Source organism: Centroberyx affinis, unplaced genomic scaffold, assembly GCF_046629955.1.
Source record: "Centroberyx affinis isolate AG114_WGS23_722 - 3 ecotype Tasmania unplaced genomic scaffold, CSIRO-AGI_Caff_v1 ptg006820l_1, whole genome shotgun sequence".
In the NCBI taxonomy this organism is placed as follows: Eukaryota; Metazoa; Chordata; class Actinopteri; order Beryciformes; family Berycidae; genus Centroberyx; species Centroberyx affinis.
This window is the reverse complement of record NW_027283461.1, coordinates 17665-39878: the sequence shown is the minus strand read 5'-3', so window position 1 is coordinate 39878 and position 22214 is coordinate 17665. Positions and strand designations below refer to the sequence as shown.

At 41.5% G+C, this 22214-nt stretch overlaps 1 protein-coding gene across 1 annotated transcript; it reads left to right on the top strand.

Moving 5' to 3' along the window:
* The first annotated feature begins 1980 nt into the window (after positions 1-1980).
* On the top strand, positions 1981-12787 carry LOC139639116 (probable ATP-dependent RNA helicase DDX4). Its single transcript, XM_071513193.1, has 22 exons — positions 1981-2001; positions 6413-6458; positions 6717-6764; positions 6846-6908; positions 7057-7074; positions 7169-7219; positions 8115-8159; positions 8306-8332; positions 8479-8529; positions 8955-8990; positions 9083-9118; positions 9214-9243; positions 9366-9508; positions 9668-9820; positions 9903-10057; positions 10214-10343; positions 10446-10612; positions 10725-10870; positions 11905-12004; positions 12084-12354; positions 12452-12556; positions 12681-12787. Exons 1-22 carry the CDS (start codon positions 1981-1983, stop codon positions 12759-12761), a joined length of 1923 nt encoding a protein of 640 aa, XP_071369294.1. The 3' UTR covers positions 12762-12787.
* Positions 12788-22214: the final 9427 nt, after the last annotated feature.

Genomic DNA, 22214 nt, shown 5'->3' with positions numbered 1-22214 from the left:
AGCAAAGAGTGCTAATATTAGCTATAGCACGACAGGTGCAGAACAAGGAGAGGGGGTTGCTAACTGTTACCTAGCTTTTAACAACATTTATAGTGTAGTACACACCACTTATTACAATAATTGAAACGTCCCAAATAAACTTAGCATTTTGCGAAGAACAGTGGCTAACAAGCTAACGTAGCTAGACTTGTTCAAACAAGCTAACGTAAAAACGGAGACTTATTCACATAAGATGGCTTTGGAGCTTATTACATCGTTAAGATTGATTTTAATTACTATGTATCCACTCTAGTATCTTAAACAACACACCATCGACTGATAGCAGTAGTTAAGTATGGTCGTTAATCTATTCATATTCATACTTTTTTCCGATGCCTTTCGCAGTCGTCTTCCACGTGGTGCAGCCGCTCTCAGTGTGATATTCCGTCTACAGACTGCACGCGGCAGCCTGCTGACACGACAGAGGGTTGTCAGTCACATGGGTGACAAGCTACACACACACCTGCTGGACTTTCGCTCCTTTTCCAACTTCAAGGTTAAGGTGAGCGATAGAAAATGTTTTGTCTAATAAATCCATAACTGAATTGTATTGCGGTAGATAATGTAAATGTTAGAGTCGTTATCAAGGGTGACCCAATTGGCTCAACAAAATTGAGTAGACTAGATTTATTTAAATATTACATCATATTTTCTTGAATGTGGGCACAGTTAATTTGCCCCAATGCGTTCTGCTCTCTCTTGTATGGACAAAACATTACACCGAACTTCATTAAAAAAATCTTTCCCGGTGTCCGGCAGGCATGCAGAATTCGGCATAACACCGGCCGGCAGCTGTATAGCCTACATACGGAATTTTCCGAATACTTAGGCAACTGATAAATTTGGCATAGGCCTACACCAAGAAGCACTTACCGTTATTTCAATTGAATTTTAGCTTTTATATTTGCGTCAAACTATTCGCCGTCGCCCACCACCTGTAAGGCATCTTGGTGGCACAAAATTGCAGGAGCTAGCTTCACGTGAACCAATGCTTACAGTTGAACTTTGATTCAAAAGAGCTACTTTTATAATTGGGCCGAACTCACAAGTGGAACCCAACGATTCAGAAAAGCTTTTAATTCATGTTTTACGAAGTAGGTATGATTTCTAATAAACAAAGCAACATTAAATTGTAAGATTTTTGAATGCAGTTTGGTTTGACGTCTCCATACAAGAGAAGGAATGCACCGAGGCTGGGGGCGCAGCTGCACCACGCGGAAGACTAATTACAAAAAGGGGTCAAGATGTATGGATAGAAAAAGATCATACATTTTTCTAAATTAAGTTTCAGTGTTATGTGTGTTCAAGTAAATGATTGTGAATGGAAAATTAGGCTTTAACTTTATCATTTTAAAAACATTTAACTAGGACAGACAATAATTGGCACGTATGCTAGCTACTACTCTCAGCAAGCTTATGATGTTTTTGGTGTTTGGTTGTGTTCTGCCGTAGAACCACTGTTGCCATCTGGGAAACTGACTACTAGCTTGGAAACTTCTGGAAACTTCAGCCAGCAATTTGATCAAGCGCCTCTGCATGGTAGGTAAATCCCGAAAATCGGCAACTTAAGTTAACCTTAGTAACGGACAGCATACTTGCTCACCAATAACTTTACAAAAAGTCCTTCGTGATAATTTTATTCCGACTATAACGTTAATGTCAAACTCATTCACAGTCGTCTTTACCTTGCAGAAACTGCTAAGGTTAAGTTGCTTATGCACTAGAAATGGCGTCCTGTTTACTACATCAATAACTAAAGATAATGATAGTGACCGAGCCATTTGTTGGATCGGATCCTATATTCAAATTGCCAAGTGCCAATTTACTTGATACTAAGCGTTTGCGCAGGCATGGTTGATATACTGTACAACTGGCTGTTTGATGATATAGTGTTTGAACCATGACTGTAGTTGTCTTTATTTCCAGGAGGCATAGAGAAACATGGACGACTGGGAGGAAGAGGTAAGCTAATTTACAATCAATAAACCAATTAACATTAGTCAACAAGGTTCCTACGCAGGTCTGGAAAAGTATTAAAAATGAATTTGATCATTTCCAGGTCTTGAATAGTTTGGGAATTTTAAAAAATGTCTGGAAAAGTATGGAAAATGTTGCGGTTCAGGTCCGATACACATAATAGCTTTTATGTTGTTGTAGAGCCACTTTGAGTCCACAGTTTTTGTTGATGTGAAGAATAATGTTCAGATAGAGGGACGCTCTTATTACCCAGCGGCTGTGAGCATGCATTATATCAAATACCCACCAAAATCAAATCCAATCAACAACAACATAGGGTCTGGGAAAAATATGGAATTTTAAAATGGAAACCATGTAGGAACCCTGCCAATCAACCCTGCGTAAATCATATTGAACACCAGACAAAATCTTCAAAACAAATCAAGGTCTGGAAAAAGTATGGAATTTTTTAATTGAAAATGTGTAGGAACCCTGAGTCAAACACTTAATTATTTGTAAATAGACTGGAAACTGACTTTCTGACAAGATTCAATCTTGTTTCAGAGCTCATCACAGTGCTCACACTGCTCACTAAAATGATGAAGTATCTGCTTTTAGCTGCTGATGCAGGGAAATCATCAATTTTAGTTCTTTTAATCTTGATCATTTTATTCTGCTTGATTGTCTTACACTGGGTTGGCATCTCTGGACGGTTTTAACTGCTTTTATTCTCATCTACAAGATAGGACTTTTAGTGTAGGTGTTGGTGATGCTGGGCCATTGTGTTCAAAGATGAATTGTGGGGTTCCCCAGGGGTCTGTTTTAGGACCCGTTCTTTTCTCCAACTAGGCCTATATTCTACCTCTAGGGCATTATTTGCAGGTGATGCAAAGCTGTACTTCTCCATCAATCCCACTAACATAAAGCAACTTGGCATACTCGGTGACTCCTGCAAGACCTTCAGTGTCATGAAACTTTTTGCAATTAAGCTTTTCTTATAGGTCCTGACACTATAAATCAGACAGTGATTCTCAAACTTTTTCATATCAAGGACCCCTAATTTAGTCCACATTAGGGCCACGGACCCCCATTTGAGAGTATTTCTATTGTTAGATATGATTTTGTCCAGAATTCCATGACTATCTGTATTGTAGGTAGAGAGATAACAGTGAAACTACGATCAAAATAGATTCTTATACCTTCTCTAGTTGTGTTAACTTCTGAAATAAATGAAATAATGCGAAAATTTTACAATTCATCAATTTGCTGGGGACCCCCAGGAACCCCCTCAAGGACCACTGGTGATCCCCGGACCCACGTTGAGTACCATCGCTATAAATCACCAAATCACATCAATCATCATATCCTAACTTGGCCTAAAACTTCCTAACAAGGAGTTCTAGCTTAGGAGGGATTTAGGAAAGGAATGGACGAGAACTTTTATCTTAGTGATGAGATGTGACCCAGTTGCTAGATATTGCTTTTCTCTTTGGTCCATCAGGAAAAATCACAGCACGGCTCGTTTAGTCATTCAGAATGCGCACACAGAAATTGATAAACACACAATTTACTATATTGTTTTTTTTTTGTTTATTTTAACTTATTTTTTTATTTGGTTATTTCTCACATCCCCTTTTACATCAAAAACATTTCAACATAGGTTGACAGTTTCCTTTACAAGGGGTTACAATTGAGATAATGAAAATAATAATAATAACAATACTGAAAATAACTAACGTAAATAACACTAACATCAAAACAAAACTAAACATGGGCTATATACAAGTTCACCTTACATAGACACACATATTCAGCCCAATATACAGAACGATATCCATATTATTTATCTAAAAATAAAAGTATATGGTCGTTCCATTATCAATCCCAATGGTCCCCTATTGCCTCCATTAATGGTGTCCATCTTTCTATAAAAATGTCCCTCTGTAATCTTAGCATATATGTAATTTTTTCCATTGTATAAAGGTTTCTTAGAATTGTTAACCACTCATCATAGATGGGGGGGGTCCTTTTTAAGCCATCTTATTGTAATTGCTTTCTTTGCTGCTGTTAGTAATATCTGTAAGAGATACATCCTTTTTCTACTATGAATTACATCCGGTTTCATCCCAAGAATTGCTATCAGAGGGTCTCTTACCAATTCAACATCTAATACTTTGTTCACAGTGGTAAAAATTGATTTCCAAAAGTTATCTAACAATGGGCATTGCCAAAATATATGCAAATGGGTAGCCATGGTCTCTCCACATCCCCTCCAACAGCTACTTGACTGGTTTGGATTCATCTTTACCACAATTTGTGGTGTTCTGAAAAATCTGTTGATTATCTTCCATTGAAATTCTCTCCACGAATTGGCGTTGGTGACTGTATGGGCCTGAGTACAGATCTTTAACCAAACTTCCTCCCCTATTTCCTGTTGTATCTCTCTCTCCCACTTTTCTTTCACATGATAGGTATTGTCCTTTGTCATCGAAGCTAGGATTCTATAGTCAGTTATTGGCTTATTCCCATGTTTTCCATCCTGAATTTTTAATAAATACTGTTCCAAGAGGGAGGGTTCTATCAATGTATTCCAGTTTGGGTGTTTGGATATAAAGCTTCTTATCTGTAGATATCTAAAAATATTTACTATATTTTAAAGTGTGATTTACTTATAATGTCAAAGATGAAAATTATTTTTTAATAAATAGTTTGGGCAACCTAACTTTTTAATACACGGTACTCACAGCCTGATATGTGATGCCTTTATTTGGGTAGACATGGTAATGTTATTATGACTTAAGACATGGTGAAAATGTCTCAAGACTGACTAGTTAATACAATTGCTGGCCTTTATTCGGAGCCCTACATGAATAGGGTTGTTGAACAAGAGTAGATCACTTGATGCAGACATCTGTCCTTTCAGTGACCCCAACAACACCGGGAAAACCCGCTGTATCCATAAATGCTGTTTCTTGTGCGAACGTCCAGTGGTAATGAAATAAACCGAATCACAATATGAGGTTGTGAAAGAGCTGTGATTGTTTGTGTGATTATTCTGCTGATGGAGGGTTGCACAGTCCTAAATCATCACTTCTACACTGTTACATTTTGCCTGTTGCAGAATATCTTAAAATGATCACTGTCATTTCAGCCGATATAGTGTTCTGAAGTTGAGTGGGAGGCCTGAGCGAATTTCAGATTAGATCAGCAACAAACATCATCCCCGCACAAACTAATCTGTAGAGTTTAACTTACTCAGTTATTCAGCATTTGGAAAACATTTCTCCTGCCTCTGTGTCTTCCAGCCATTTTCTCATGTCCTTAAGAAACTCCTAAGCCTCTTAAAAATCCTTCTCTCTACTCTTAACAGTTTTTCACCTTAGGAGCTCTCTTAAGGGCTAAGATGCTTCTTGAAGAGCGTTTTATCTTACTTTTAAGGGGAAATTCTTATAAAGCATCATAATTCTAAGAATTTTCTTAGAATTTCACCGCTACGACCAACTCTTAGGTCCCGATCCCAAACCAGCCCCTACCCACTACCACTCCACCACCAAGTGTCACTCCAAATCAAGTTACACTCGCAGCTATGGAGGGCACTTCTAATTAAGGGGGAGGGTGTGAATAAATTGACAAAGTGTGGGGCGCCCTTGACACTCTAGCGGAAGAATTGGAAGCAGTCATCACCATGGCAACCGATGGACACGCTGCTCGCACGGCTGTTTTGCCGTTTCACATTTTACGAGAGCCAAGGATAACAGGTTGCAACTGTCACTGTAAACATAACATCCAAAATCATGAGAATGACGTGAAGTAAATTGGCCTTTTTTTTTTTATGTACGTATGCATATATGCATTTATGGGTTTGCTACAAGTCAAGCAACCTTGGGGACAAAGTGATATTCTCCTTTTTTAGTTTTAAGCTTCACCACACATTCTGTGATTTGGTTTGAGGCTGTAACGTCAGTGTGAGGAAAACAAATACATGATCAAAAATACTTGGGCCTTAGTACTAGGAAGCTTTGTGACTACAGCCCCAGGTGAATGCAATTACCTACCTGGTAGGATAGCAAACCAGCAGTACTCTGGGTCCCAAGGGGCCCCCTTAGAAAACCGCTGCCCTAGACTGTGGAACGACCCCCCCGAGGAAATCAGGCTTGCCAGCATTGTTTCCTATTTTTTAAAATCACTATGAAAAACTCACTTTTTAGGATTTATAATGAATCAGTTTGTAATTTATGACTGTCTCATGCTTCCGTTGTGTTAAACCTTTATCTGTTTTCTGTCGTTATTAACTCTATATTTTATCTGTTCTTGTAATGCTCTTTGTAACCTTGTTTTTGAAAAGTGCTCTATAAACAAAGTTATTATTAATAAGCCACCACACACGTAATGTTTTGAATTTTTTGAACTTTTACAGGGAACTACCACGCCAATTACACTAACCAGCCAGACTTCAAATGGTGGTAGGTTTACTCTTTATAACATTATTGTGATTGCCACATGGATGATTGGCCAGTATATTTAAAGCTTTTATACTGCTTGTACATTCACATTTGATTTGTAAATTTGTAAATATTGTCCTTTAGCACATATTGAAATGACCTCATTTAACAGTGGCTGTAAGGGTGTTGGGAGCAGAATGCTAGGATGATTTCTACTTTTTGTTCTTGGTGAAATAGTTTATAGTTGAAGATGAATGATGATTATATTTGTGTCCTTAGGCAATCAAGGAGGCTCCTGGAACGCCGAAGGTGGTGACTTCGGAAGAGGTGAGTGTGGAAAGGATGATGGAAATTTACACCCTAGATGACATTTACCAAGTGTGAATTTCTTCTTCTGTTAATCTCCAGGTCGTGGTGGAAGAGGCAGGGGCAGAGGGAGAGGAGGAGGATTTAAGAGTTCATTCTCTTCAGGTGCCCATGCATCTCATGTTTAAAGTCATGCTATAACACACAGTAGTAAAGTAGGCGGCTACGGCAATACTCTGATGTGAAGAAGTAGGCTTAACTCCAACAGTGTTGTACACAGCCTTATTTTAATGCTTTGACATGTGCTTTGCAGGGAATGAGAATGGGAATGGTAACTGCTGGCAGCATTATATTCAGTGGTGTCTGGTTGCAGTGGCTGAATCCTGGTTGTCATTGATCCTCTGACTTGTTCCTCTTAGATGGAGAAGTCTGGAACAGTGCAGGAGCAGATGGCTTCAGAGGTAGAGGAGGCCGAGGTAAGACGAGCTAATATTACTTGCATGTAATATCCCCAAACTGTAATAAACCACGCTCTGCTGTTGCATTTTATTCATAAAGAGCTACTTTGTATTAGACAGGAAACTTTTTTACCGCCCCAACTAAGCTTGGGCATGTTAAAGAAGTCTGCCAGAGCAACTGGATCAGATTTCAATGGAACATTGACTGAGATTATAAGAGCAACATGAATTGTGATTTACAGTCAGTTTTATCCTAGTTCCAGATACCCCTCGGGTTTTAGCTCTAGGAATATGATCGTGTTTCAGTTATTTGAGCTCATTCATTTGGTTAAAATCCAAATGCATGTTGAGGAAGACACACATACCACCACCATGTGTGTCTTACTCAATCTCGGGTCCTCTTCCAGAGCCCTGGGAGTTTGAGGGTTCTGTGCAATATCTTAGGTGCTATATGCACACCACCACCCGGCGTCAAGGCCACTGTTCTGAATGAAACACGAAGCATGCACGAGTACATCAGTAAAATGTCTCCCAAGGGTGAACTAGCTAAGAGAATATCTCAGACAGCTGCAGATAGGGGGTGTGGATGAAGAGCAACCTGATTAGCATACCTTCAACCAGAGAGGAGGAACTAATCGGTGAAATCACCTGGTGAGGTCTGTGGTTGGAATGAAAACCTGCATACACTTGGCCCCGTGGGACATGGTTGAATAGCCCTGGTGTACAGGAACCTCCTGAGTCCAGATGGGAGACGTGTACTGGCCAATCTACCAGAGATTGTGATAGTGGACAAGGAACCGAAAATGGCAGTGCATATGTTGATATAACCCCACAATTATGTATGTTCAATTTTTTTCTGCTTTTGTTTAAATCAGTTATTTGTGTCCTGACATTAGTACGTTTATTCCACCAGGGGGCGGCAAAGGATTTGGCAGTAGAGACCAAAGTGACTTCAATGGTAATGTCTTTGAGTGTTTGTACATTGAGACAGTTGGATCCATTGAATGATTGGTTTGATGTTCTCAGCTCAGTGTAATAATTTCTGTTTTGAGTGGAACTAGTTGTGTTGCTATTGATAGAATTTCAACAAGCTTACTTTTACAGGAGAAGATGATGGAGGGCGTGAAAATGGTAGGCGTGTTTCTTTTTCTCCCAGTGTGTAATACAGTTGTTGTTTTTAACTTGACTGTATGATCTTGAAGTTGGAATTAAGCACAAAGGAATGCTTTTTATCCACTGCTGTATATGCCTGTTGGAAACTGATTTTTACTGAACAGGGTTTAGAGGAGGCCGTGGAGGAAGAGGAGGCAGAGGAGGTTTTCACCAAGGTATTTCTTTACTCCATCCAGTTACTATAGTGCACAAACTGTTCTCTCAACAATGCTTGTGGAGTTGTATTGAGTGAAGTTGGGAAACATCAAGACGTTCTCAGATTTTGCTAACTGATGAAGCACAAACTTGTTTTAAACAACTTTAAGCTGTATGTACTTTGAGAAAGATTTAAGAGCTGTTCACCCTTCTACATTCATAAGGGTTAAAAATGAACATTCTGAATTTTCAACATCAGGTTGTAAATCGAGCATCAATGTTTTTTTCTGTAACTTAATCTTAAAGTGTCTCAGTGGCAACTTTGTGCTTTTGGTTTCCAAAATGCAATGCAATTTATTGCTATGCAAGTAATCCAATGCTCAATAACTAAAGCAAGTGGAAAAAGTGATCTTGCCAATCAGCAACGATTCCTAATCTGTTTAAGGTGGTGAGGAGGGTGGAAGAGGAGGCTTTGGTGGAGGTAAATGCACCATCATAAGTTAGGCATCAAATGAATAATTGTTTCATGTTGGTCAGTAAAAGTCCACTGACTCCTCTTGTCTGTTGCTGCAGGTTACCGTGGGAAAGATGAAGAGGTCTTTGCTAAAGGTTGTGATATTCATCTTGTCAGCTGTCATTCAGTGATTAATTTGAAGCATGCCACAGATGTAATGGTTTTCTGTATCTGATAATAGGATCTGCAGGAGAGAATAAAGATGCAGGCGATGATGATAGTACGTACATGAACCATTCACTGTCAACATACTCAACATTTCTGTTATATGATCAAGGCTTGGTTGTATGCTTTTCTGTCTTTCCAGCACCACATCAGTATTTTGTGTTTTCTCACCCTCAGGACCGAGGGTGACGTATGTTCCCCCACCCCTCCCTGAGGATGAAGACTCCATTTTTTCCCACTATGAGTCGGGCATTAACTTTGACAAGTATGACGACATCATGGTGGATGTTAGTGGCAGCAACCCACCACAGGCCATCATGGTAAGTTGTCAGAGCATCTACACAAGTTACACGCAGTGTAGATTTGCCAAGGCTGCAGGAAGTTAACATGCAAATGGCTTCTGATCAGAGTTTTGTAGCCATCAGTTGGTATATAACAATAACAACAATTGATAACAATAAAAACCTGTTTATCTTCAGACTTTTGAAGAGGCAGCATTGTGCGAGTCCCTAAAACAGAATGTCAGCAAGTCCGGCTATGTGAAGCCAACCCCGGTGCAGAAGCACGGCATCCCGATCATCTCTGCCGGCAGAGACGTCATGGCCTGTGCCCAGACCGGATCCGGCAAAACGGTGAGACGCCCCCCGGAGGATCGGCAAGCGGGCCTGAAGTTTGCTTCCGCTTGGAGGGTTTTAATGCCTCTCCTCCCTCCAGGCCGCCTTCCTGTTGCCTATCCTGCAGCAGCTGATGTCGGACGGCGTGGCGGCCAGTCGCTACAGTGAGCTGCAGGAGCCTGAGGCCGTCATCGTGGCCCCGACCAGGGAGCTCATCAACCAGATTTACATGGAGGCCAGGAAGTTTGCTCACGGGTCTGTTTAGACTTTGTGTTTGGGAAATAGTTATTAGACCCTGTAGTTGGCTAGCACTGGGAAATGTATACGCTCTGTAGATGAAAGATATAGTAACTGAATAATAATTTGTACATTCTCTTGGCTCTAATCTTTTCTTTCCTCTGACTGTCGTAGGACTTGTGTGCGTCCTGTAGTGGTTTATGGTGGAATCAGCACTGGACACCAAATCCGTGAAGTCCAGAAGGGATGCAATGTGCTGTGTGGGACCCCAGGGAGGCTGCTGGATGTGATCGGAAGAGGAAAGGTAAACTGTTATTGTCTCTCGTTGGTCACATGAAAGCAGTGAAGCTGTACAGCCTTTGGCTCCAGGCTTAACTATAAATCATTTGTGGCTTGTTGCCTTCAGGTGGGTCTGAGCAAGCTGCGCTACTTGGTGCTGGATGAGGCGGACCGGATGTTGGACATGGGCTTTGAGCCTGACATGCGCCGCCTGGTGGGCTCCCCTGGTATGCCACCCAAAGAAGAGCGTCAGACCCTGATGTTCAGTGCCACCTACCCTGAGGACATCCAGAGGTCTGTTCCTCTATGGACCGACCTTCACATTGGATCCAGGACAGCTGCTGAAAACCAGCTGATTGTGTGTGTGTGTGTGTGTGAGAATATCTATCACTGTGTGTTTTTATAGGATGGCAGCTGACTTCCTGAAGACGGACTATTTGTTCCTGGCTGTGGGTGTGGTGGGCGGAGCCTGCAGTGATGTGGAACAGACATTTGTCCAGGTCACCAAGTTCTCCAAGAGGGAGCAGCTCCTTGACCTCCTCAAGACCACCGGTGATGTTTCTCCACTGCTCCCTTAGACCTCAAGCCTTCCAATGTTCTGAATCTTCTCAAATCTGCTGCCAGAGTGCAAGTTTAATATATTAAACTTGTTTAGACTTGGTGGTTGAGAAATAGTTATTGGACCCTGTAGTTAATAAATTAAACTTGTTCTTTTTTTATTTTATTTTTTAACCTTTATAAATCCAGGTTAGTGCTCTGAGGATCAAGGATCTTAAAAGGACAATAGGAACATTTGAGGATTAGTACAAAAAATGGAAGAAGGGGCAAAGAGTGGGAACGATCAACTTCATTTAAGCAATTTCCACCAGATTTCTCTTCTGTAGTTCAGAGTTCTGTTTGAGCTTTAGATAAAGTCATCAGAATTGACTGCACATTTGTGTGATATTAATGTGCAGCTATTACAAATTTTCTGTTGAAATCCTCCTGTTGTCCCCCTCTTTTCCCCCTCCTTGACTTGGCCTCGGACACACTTGGATGTCTCCAATCTATGACGTGATGAAAATACCTCAGCACTTCTCAGCAAAACTGATGCATACTTAGCTAAATATTTCCCTGTCCACACAGTGTCATAGTTGTGAATGAGAGAGTGTAGTGACCAGGTCAGTGGAGCACAAAACGTTTATCATAAAGACTGTCACATATGCTCCTAGGTTTGTATTGCAGTAGAGTGGGAGGGGGCAGCCCGGTGTTAACAGACAGGCGGAGCAGGCAACTAGTGAAGCTCTGGTTTCTACTAACAGGGATCATGAGGGAAAACATGTTATTTGGGCCCAGGGTTCAAAATACTGAACTATCCCTTTAAGGTGACTTTCATATCAGAATGGAGTTGGATGTTGAAAGCAGCTTATTCCATCCAACAGGACATTGGTCTAACCCTATACTTGCAGGAGTGAATAACACACTGATGCTAGCCTATATTACAGTTTGATGTCAGTTCTTGGCAGCTGGTGTCTCATAATCGGTCAGTCAGGCTGATCACGTTCCAGTTTTGATATTATTTGAAGTGAACTCGGTGTTGATTGCAGGAAGTGAGCGCACCATGGTGTTTGTGGAGACCAAGAGACAAGCTGATTTCATTGCCACTTTCTTGTGCCAGGAGAAGGTCTCGACCACCAGTATTCACGGGTAAGCGGTGCACCCGGTGTCCTCGTTTCCGGTGTGCTGTATGCAAACGAGCCGCCTGACGCTGAGCCGTGTTCCACAGTGACCGGGAGCAGCGGGAGAGAGAGCAGGCGCTGGGAGATTTCCGTTCAGGCAGATGTCCGGTCCTGGTAGCCACCTCCGTAGCCGCCCGAGGTCTGGACATACCGGACGTGCAGCACGTGGTCAACTTCGACCTCCCCAACAACATCGACGAGTACGTCCACCGCATCGGGAGAACCGGCCGCTGCGGGAACACCGGGAGGGCCGTGTCCTTCTACGACCCGGAGGGGGACGGACAACTGGCCGGCTCCCTCGTCAAAGTCCTCTCTAGGGTAGGTGGCCCGAACGCTCAGGGAACGCTTCTGCCAAGCGCTTACTCAACGTTATGTCAGCCTTCATGGTTTCTGTTGGTCTGAATGTGATCGACAGGCACAGCAGGAAGTGCCCTCCTGGTTGGAGGAGTCGGCGGTCAGCTCCCACGGTGCGGGATTCAACCCCTCTGGGAAGGTGTTTGCCTCCACAGATTCTCGGAAGGTAACTCTCCCCCCCCCCCCCCCCCCCCCCCCCCCCACCTGGCCCGTCTGAGCGGAACCAAGCCCCCGTTTTCCTCTGAAAGCCTTGTGCTGTCTGCTGTCTTCATGCTGTCCTCTGTCCTCAGGGGGGACCTTTCCAAAACCACAACAGTGTGAAGAGCCAGCCGGCTGCTCCGACTGCAGCTGATGATGAAGAGTGGGAATAGACCGGCAGCACGCCCACACAGCACTGACCTTATTTTACTTTTCAGGTGTTCTACTTGTTTTAGTTTTACCTGCAGTGTTTTTTGTTAGAAAGGAAAAAAAAAATATTTGTCTGAGGCTGGATAATGTTTAAAATGTGCAGTCAGGAAGACATTTTTTGGGGGTTAGGGGATAGATTCTGTTAACTGATCAATCTCGAATGATTGTCACACTATTCTGCAAAGCTTTTTTTGTTGTTTGATTTTTGAATCAGCACTTTTATTTAACATACTTCATGAGAAAACAACACATTTGCACCAAGTCAAAATCTAAGAATTGTTTTCTCCTAAGAAAAAGATTAAGAATAAATGATTCTTCAAAGCAAAGTCCATATCTTTTTTAAACTCATTTAAAATATGTCCTCCCTCAAAGAGTCAGGAGTCTCTTATAGACGACAGATGCAGGAGTGGCTGCATTGAATTGATAACTTTTAAATCTTGAATCTTCGATAGTTGTGAGTTGTGAAGAAAATGTGCCTGTGTCCACAAAATCCCAGGTATTCATCCTCTCAGTTCATTTTACTGAAGTCTCACTGATGAGGAATGACATGCAAGTCAGGTGGACCGGAGACTCTAAATTGCCCATAGGTGCTCATAGGACTGTTTGTATTAGAAATGAATGAACAGATGTAGGTCCCTGCTACCACTTCCTAACACTGTCCAGTAGGTGGAGCAGGTTGCTACTGAACATTGAAGACTGATGTCAACCGTTGGCAGCAGAAAGCAAGTTTATAAAAATGGGTTTTAAGAAGATATGTTAAAGACTGAAGAGGTCTGGTGGGTCCACAGTATGGAGGAGTTGAGACTGGACCAGACTGGAGGATGCCAAACCCCCTAGGTCCTTGACACCAGGTTTCAAATTAGAATCTAAAATACCCAGTTTGCTGCAGATTAGATTCAGGGGGCATTAAAAAAAAAAAAAAACTTTCAGATTTGTTAAATTCTTGGACATTCAGCTGTCATACATGTGTAAATCTTTTCTTTCAGTGACAGCGACACTATTTTTGGCCTTCACCCAGTAAGAAACTATGGGTTGTCTTATATTATTAATCTATAATAATAAAGATACGGAGAAACTGATGATGCTGAAACACTGGCCTGATATTCATCCTGACATCAATACTGAACTGTCATCCAAAGCTTATTCTAACATGCAATGTAGTGTGAGCGCCAATAGACTCAAGACTCTACTGTCTAATTTGAATTTGAAAATCTATAGAATACCTTTTACTTATACATAATAATAATAATATAATTTTTTTATACTTATGCTTGATAAATTGACAAACCAGCACTGAGTGAGCTCAAATTGCTAAATGTCAAACACAGCTGAATGTCAAGATAATGTATACCTCCAAATGTTTTTGTTATCAATTGTTTTTTATTGTCAGATATTGCAAATTTATACATTTTCTTTTAATAACAAAACAAGGACACATGAGAAAGGGAAAAAACAAAACTAGGCACTTAAGCTGCCTAATGTCCCACCATAACCACTATGATATAACCTATTATGCTAATGAGATCCTTATGCTAAATTATGTATTAACAAATATTCCTATGTGAACATACTTGTCTTCACATAACACATGGGTGGTATTAATATGAACTCCGTATCTGAAGTATTAAGGAGAACAAGACGAGAAAAAGGACATTCCCATATCATATGGATAAAAGTGCTAATAGCTGTCATTGCAAAATAGAAAAAGTGATTGGATCTGGATTTCATCTGATCAGGGTTCCTACGGGTGCTGGAAATCCTTGAAAACACTTGAATTTTAATGTGTTTTCAAGGTTTGAAAAGTGCTTGGATTTTGAATAAAGTGCTTGAAACTGCTTGAAATTGTAACGTTAATTGCATTACTTGCAATTAATGTTAACTGGTAGTGTTGTACTGGACTGCTAATATTCTGCCCCCCTCATGTATATAAATAGGGAGGACAAAAAATTAGAAACACCTCTCAATATAATGTAGTCCAGTACAACACCACTGCAAACTACAACCTCAATAATAAACATATAATTAAATTTAAATGCCCACTTTTTTTTAAATCCCTCTCCCCTCGTTCGTAATGCAGCTCCAGCCCAACCTGAGATCACCCCAATCTTCATATTAGCACTTATTTTATTTCATGAGATGTACTTTCACCAACTGATTGGTTACAGCTCCAAACCTTTAAACCAGATATTATATTGCTATAAGAGAAACACCTTCGTACAAAAGAGCATCACAAACATAAGAAGAACCGAATAACCCAAATATATCACTCTAAATTTAATGCGAGAGCCAGGGGAGTAGCAATGCTTGTTAAGAAAAACATCCCGTTTATTTCCACTAATACTATCTCTGGTATTAATGGTCACTACATAATCGTTACAGCATTGCTGTCACGAAACATAATTTTGGTTGTTTATAGCACAATAACATCTGATTTAATGTGATGAAGAAGTGAAGCAATCATTTTGAGTATATATATGTATATAAATATGTAATTTACCACAGCTGTAAGGTGCTGGAAAAGCTTGAAAATGCACCTTGAAAATGCTTGAAAAGTGCTTGAATTTGACTTTGGAAAAGGTGTAGGAACCCTGTCTGATGTAACCTGTTAGGTGTGAGGTAAGACCTATGGATTAACCTGAAATGGATCATTTGATGGTTGGGGTTTGTGGATCAGGCATGCTTTTCTTTGCTAAATTAATGCACATTTTATAAACTTTATGTGTAAATATGGCCCTTAATCAGAATCAGGCCACAAATTGTTTCCTCAATGAAAAACCACAAACATGAAGAAAGATTCAGCTCTCAATGTAAGAATCCAGTATTTTGAAGCCTCACTACCTTAACTTCAATATTGACACTAAAATTGGTGTAAGTACTTTTTATTAATACTCAGTCCCTAATGTTCTTGTAGTTTATATACTGTAATCCAAGGACAAATTCAGATCATTCTCATACGGGTTTTCATGTCAAATTGTAACCAGGGTTCAAGTTCAAGTTCAACTTTATTATGATCCCAGAGGGCAATTGTTTCACTGGCCAAAAGCAACACAGCAATAGACAACACAAAGAACAATGCAAAAGTTAAAAAAGACATAATCAAACACACATCGCAGTGGGTTGTAGTCTAGGGTAAAGTAAAGTGCATTACAGTAAAGTGTTACTACAGCTAAGAGCGTTTTTACTTTTCACACTTAGATTCCCGAACCAACAAATCATAGAACTGACCTGGCCCTTGATGGTGGTATGTATAGGAGCCAGGGGGTTTTCGTCTAAAATCAATGGACATCTCCTTGGTTTTGGTTACATTAAGCTGTAAAAAGGCAGCATCACACCAAGCAACAAAATCATCAACTGGACCATGGCCTGTCTCTTCCTCCTCCAGTAAGCTGACAATACCCACTTTTTGAAATGGCCGATTTTGTCCTCATCACTTTTTAAAAGCATAATTTGTTGAAAATGTTCTGAAAAATAGCTTGCACTAAGAAATGTTAACTAACAAATGAGAACGCTTTGAGAAAGGTTTATTTGCACAATAAGAAAACATACAACGCAATGTAAATATAGAAGAAACAAATGCTCATTGTCCAAAAAAAGTAACAGAAGCTAAAACAAAAAAAAATCCTCCCTAGCCTAATGATTCTAAAATGACCCAAAAACATGCATGGGCCGATCAGTAACTTTAACAAATACTTGACATGGTGTTGCAGCTGTGGATGTGATGCATATGGATGACTGGTTTTATGCTGAGTATTTTCATATTGTCGACTCTGTAGTAGCCTAGGCTATGCCCTTTTGATGCACCGTTATGCAATTTTTTTCTCGCCATAATTATCTACTCTGACCTCATACCGATCCCCCCATTACATTCCCTAAAATCGCAGAAGACCGTTTAAAAACTGTTTTTTCATCTGAGCCCTTATGTCCCCACCACTTTTCAACACAAAGTCAATTTCTTGGCCATGATACATGGGAAGTGTTGTGACGCAATGTAAAGTATGTAAGTATTTTTTCATTATTGTCCTATAGCCAGTGTTGTTACATTGATTTTGTCCTGCTTGCCAGTCCCATCCCTGTTGTGAGCGATACTTCCCTTCTCCACAGCTTCAAAATGTTGCTTGTGCATCTTGGACCTAAAGCTTGTGATACAAGCAACATTTTGGAGAAGATGACAAGGCAACGTGTCGGTCAACAGGAATTGAAGTCAGACTTGGACACAGGATTAACATCTATTCAAGTGTTGCCTTGCAAAAAGACATTCCTGTGTGATTAAATAAAACATTTAAAGGCAACTTATTGATCGAACTTGATCATCATATTTGCTGACATGTATTTTCCCTGGTCATCTCTGCCTGAACAGTTGAACCAAAACACAATCTGTCTGTCATGAAGAGCAGAATTCTACTCCCAGTGACTCACTCAACAATAAGTCCATTCCGTCTCTCACAGAAACTTTCTCCCTGAACACCCTCTGTTCATTTCAGCCACCAGTATCAACTGTGTTTGAGTGCTTTTATATCTCTGCTGTAGTTGTGAGTTTGGTAGTTGGTTTTATTGTGTCGTTGTTTCTGCACTGTTGATTTGTCATCCAGTAACAAAACATCCATGGACTGGATTGAAGGAGAAAGGGTCATCTATAGACCCATCAAGGTATGTGAGGATTGTTTATTGCAGTTAAATTGTAAAGATTTTGAGCTGTAATTAAATGTAGCATAAGAGGCTTTTGAGTGACATTATCGCATTTCCTTCAAAGGCATTGCTCAATGTACCGGTGTACAGAGACACTGTACAGCTCTGCTGGGAGTGGAAGTACTATGAAGTACAAGTAAGAACCACTTTTGTTTCAGGCCCGCACAAAATAAAACACCTGACAAATTCTGGTGAAGTGTCTCCTATGATTATACATGAGAACATTTGATGTTTTCTGTTGTCTTGTAGAAAAAAATGATGGTGCAGTTTTTGAGGCTTCAGCAGCAAAAGCAAGTCCCATCTGAGCTGACAGCTGAGGACATGACTGACTGGCTGGTGGAGCAGGGCAAGACATCTCTCAGGGAGCGGTGAGACAGTCCACCACTCAATATATCTTAAACTCTGCTCATGTTAAAGGAGTAGTTCACTCAAAAATGAAAATTCAGTCATTATCTACTCACCCCCATGCCAGTAGAAAATTGGTTTAATGTTTGATGTCCACTTTAGTCTCTGTTCTGTATGTATTCTGCACAGTGTAATACATGCAGCGTTTATAGCGCACATTTTACGGCATTTTTCATTATCAAACATCAAATTATCAATACATCAAACATTAATATGGGTGCTCACTTATTGAATTTGACAATTAAATGCAAAGTAATTGCTTTAAAATAGTATTTTAAAATCTTGCGCTTTTATTTGGAAGGCTCTTGTTTTCTTGTTTACCTATCGAGGCTAGAGTATGCGCAAACGTGAATTTTCATTTTTTTTTGTGGATTATTCCTTTAAGCTAGTCTGTTACTAATGAGAAGAAAATAGAGCAACAGTTAAGATGTACCTTCTGTTTTCTTTCTATTTGAAGATTGTGGAGGTTTGATCTTGAGAGTTTTGATGAAAGTGTCCAGCCTCTCCTCACACTGGTAAGACCAAGAACATGAAAAGACTCAGTTTGGAGTAAATTATCACATAACACTAGATTGATCCTGTAAATATGTCAAATCTGAATGGTGCATCCCATTTCTTGTTTCAGATGTGGGAGGTGAACATCAGTATGAAAATGATGGTTATTGAGTTTTTAGCCCGAATCGTGCTCAACTCACATGAAGCCAACAGTCCTTGTTTTCAGTAAGTCACAGTTATGAGATAAGATGAAAGTCGAATGATTCCTGTGGGGAAATTGTGTCTTTTCAGAAAACCTGTATTTCAACTCATTTTGAGCGACTCTCATCTCACAGAGACCCTCAGATCATCCGTCTGGCTGACAAAGCCATCAGGAGCCTGATGGAGAAGCAGCAGCCCAGCTCCAGCCTCCTCGGCCCCCAGGAAGTGGTGATGCGGGTTGTCCCCAAAGTCCTGCAGGGCTTCTGGATTAATCCGGCGATCCTCTTGTCCGTACCCCCACTGCAGCTCAGCGACTTGGCCGTCGGACTCACGAAGGCCGTTCAGGATAAGCTGTCCGCCTCTCTGACCTTCACGGACTGTCAGGCCTCCTTCTCCCGCTCCATCCGGGATGAGAAGGTCCTTTCTATCCAGAACAAGGTCAGAGAGAAGTACACTCCAGCCGTCCTGCTGGAGGAGCTGAAGCGCTTTGGGCCAGAGCTGCTGACCAGGATTGTTGACGTCACAGTGGGGGAAATCTGTGTGATGTTCGAGCCACAGAAACACATGGAAATGTCTGAAGTGCTGACCACCAAAGAGGTAAGAAGACCTGCGCAGATGTATGACTGGATACTACAGCTGGATACTGAAGATACTGTATAGTAAAAAAGAAAAAAATATATTTTCTAAAATTCAAATGGCTTCTCTCCCTCTTAAGGTGGAACTGGAAGAGAACACAACACCAAGCCCAGAAATGGACTCTGCTGTTGGTTCAGCTGCTCTGGTTCCTCTGAGCCTCGCTGCTGAAGCTCCTCTGGTTCCTGTGAGCCTCCCTATTGAAACTCCTGTGGTCCTCCCTACTGAAGCTCCTGTGGTTCCTCTGATCCTCCCTACTGAAGCTCCTGTCGTTCCTGTGGACCTCCCTACTGAAGCTCCTCTGGTTCCTCTGATCCTCCCTACTGAAGCTCCTGTGGTTCCTGTGAGCCTCGCAACTGAAGCTCCTCTGGTTCCTCTGAGCCTCTCTATTGAAGCTCCTGTGGTTCCTCTGAGCCTCCCTACTGAAGCTCCTCTGGTTCCTCTGAGCCTCCCAACTGAAGCTCCTCTGGTTCCTGTGAGCCTCCGTATTGAAACTCCTGTGGTCCTCCCAACTGAAGCTCCTGTGGTTCCTCTGATCCTCCCTACTGAAGCTCCTGTCGTTCCTGTGGACCTCCCTACTGAAGCTCATCTGGTTCCTGTGATCCTCCCTACTGAAGCTCCTGTGGTTCCTGTGAGCCTCCCTACTGAAGCTCGTCTGGTTCCTGTGGTCCTCCCTACTGAAGCTCCTCTTGTTCCTCTGAGCCTCTGTACTGAAGCTGCTCTGGTTCCTCTGAGTCTCCCTACTGAAGCTGCTGTGGTTCCTGTGAGCCTCGCTACTGAAGCTCCTCTGGTTCCTCCGAGCCTCCCAACTGAAGCTCTTGTGTTTCCTCTGACCCTCGCTACTGACACTCCTGTGGTTCCTTTTAGCCTCCCTCCTGAAGCTCTTCTGGTTCCTCTGAGCCTCGCTGCTGAAGCTCCTCTGGTTCCTCTGAGCCTCCCTACTGAAGCTCCTCTCTTTGCTCTGAGCCTCCCAACTGAAGCTCCTGTGGTTTCTGTGAGCCTCCCTATTGAAGCTCCTCTGGTTCCTCTGATACTCACTGCTGAAGCTCCTCTGGTTCCTCTGATAATCGCTGCTGAAGCTCCTCTGGTTCCTGTGAGCCTCCCTAGTGAAACTCCTGTGGTCCTCCCTACTGAAGCTCCTCTGGTTCCTCTGACCCTCCCTACTGAAGCTCCTGCCATTACTGCAGTCCAGGAAGGCTTGACCAGCAGACTGGTTGGCACTGAAGAGAAGGAGGTGCAACAATCCTCTGACACCACATCAGGTAGGAGTTCTTCATCAGGTCCGCTCACACTGTAGCTCATGTCTACTTCCATGATGATGAATTGAGGAATTGTCCTCTTTTATTTTTCAGAGATCAAAAAGACCAAAAAGAAGAAGAACAGAGTCTGGCGCTTCTTCCGACGGCTGGTCCAAACACTGAGGAAAACAGCCAAGGAAACTGAGAGGGACTGAAATCCCACGGCAAAAAAATAAATTCAGTGTTGCATTGCAATCAGTCCATGTCAGTCAATTTTTTTTTCATTTACTGTGAATTGATGCATTATAAAATTCTGAAATTATCATACAGGAATATCCATATACAGTCACCTCCAGAATTATTGTCACCCTTCATGAAAATGAGCAAAATGTCTAAAATAAATAAAATTCTATTGTTTTCTTTTTAATTGATCTCAGAATCCAGAAACTGTATTGCTTTCATCATTTCCTGTTTCACTGGGGTCAAAATATGTAAAATCCATTTGTCATCCATCACTTTGTGGAAAAGAGCTTTCAACTCAGAGACAGATAGTTAAATACCACTAAGCACAGTCAGGGCAATAATCACAAAGTTTTAGAAATATGGAACAGTTGCAAATTCACCAGGAAGAGGACGCATGTGCATATTGTCCCCATGAACAGGGAGGAAGATGGTGAGGGAGGCAAAGAAGAACCCAAGGATTACAGTTTCACAACTGCACAGTTGAGTGGAATGCTGAGGTTATCAAGTGTCAAAATCCTCCTCCATGTCAACAAGCTCTTTGGAAGGGTTGCAGGAAAGAAGCCCTTACTGAGTGCAACCCATAAACTGAAGCGCCTGAACTTTGCCAAGCAACTACAGTTGAAATTGTGTGTTGTGGTCAGATGAGACCAAAGTGGAACGACAGTGGCAAGTGGAAAGTGGCGACAAAAGACGACTGCATACAAGGAAAAGCACCGGATGCCCACAGTGAAATATGGTGGAGGATCTTTGATGTTTTCGGGCTGTTTTATTGCTAGTGGTCCAGATCTTGTTAAGATCGATGGTATAATGAATTCCACTAAGTATTAGGATATTTTAGTCCAAAACCTGGTTGCCTCTGCCAGGAGGTTGAGACTTGGCCGTGGAAGGACCTTTCAACCAGACAACGACCCCAAACATACATCAAAATCATCACAGAAATGGTTGCAGGAACACAAAATCGATGTTTTGCAATAGCCATCTTGTCTCCAGAACCCTAGTGAAAATCTGCGGTCTGAATTGAAGAGGGCAGTCCACAAGCACGAACCTAAGAATATCAAGGATCTTGAGATGTTCTGCATGGAGGCACGGTCCCTCCCAAAGTGTTCTCCAACCTCTCAGATAATACAGAAAGAGGCTATTTTACTAAACCATAGAACATTTTATGTTTGAAGAACGTATTTTGTTAAAATAAAAGTGTAGGACTCTCCCATATGTTTGAGCCCAAAATATGACTCATTGCGTGTTGCATGCGACCGACCGACCGACCGACCGACCAAAACTTAAATCCGATTGACTCCAGGTTCAAGTTGTTATAGTTGTTGTGTTCTAGTGGTTAAAAGTTTTATTTTGGAGTGGAAAATGCTGAAATTGGACATGTAATGACCTGGAAGCGGTATATTTGTTTACAAGTAGAAAGCGGTGGTAAGTCGGTCTCGTCTTAGCTCTTGCAGCCTCTCGTTCACAGTGATGGACTAGCTTTACTGACTGAATTAAGTCTCCAGTGTTGTTTTCTAT

Coding starts and splice junctions, on each gene's coding strand:
- LOC139639116 (XM_071513193.1), top strand. CDS start 1,981: ATGGACGACTGGGAGGAAGAG. Junction 6,765..6,845: donor AGGTGGTGACTTCGGAAGAG/GTGAGTGTGGAA, acceptor GTTAATCTCCAG/GTCGTGGTGGAAGAGGCAGG. Junction 10,344..10,445: donor ATGTGATCGGAAGAGGAAAG/GTAAACTGTTAT, acceptor TGTTGCCTTCAG/GTGGGTCTGAGCAAGCTGCG.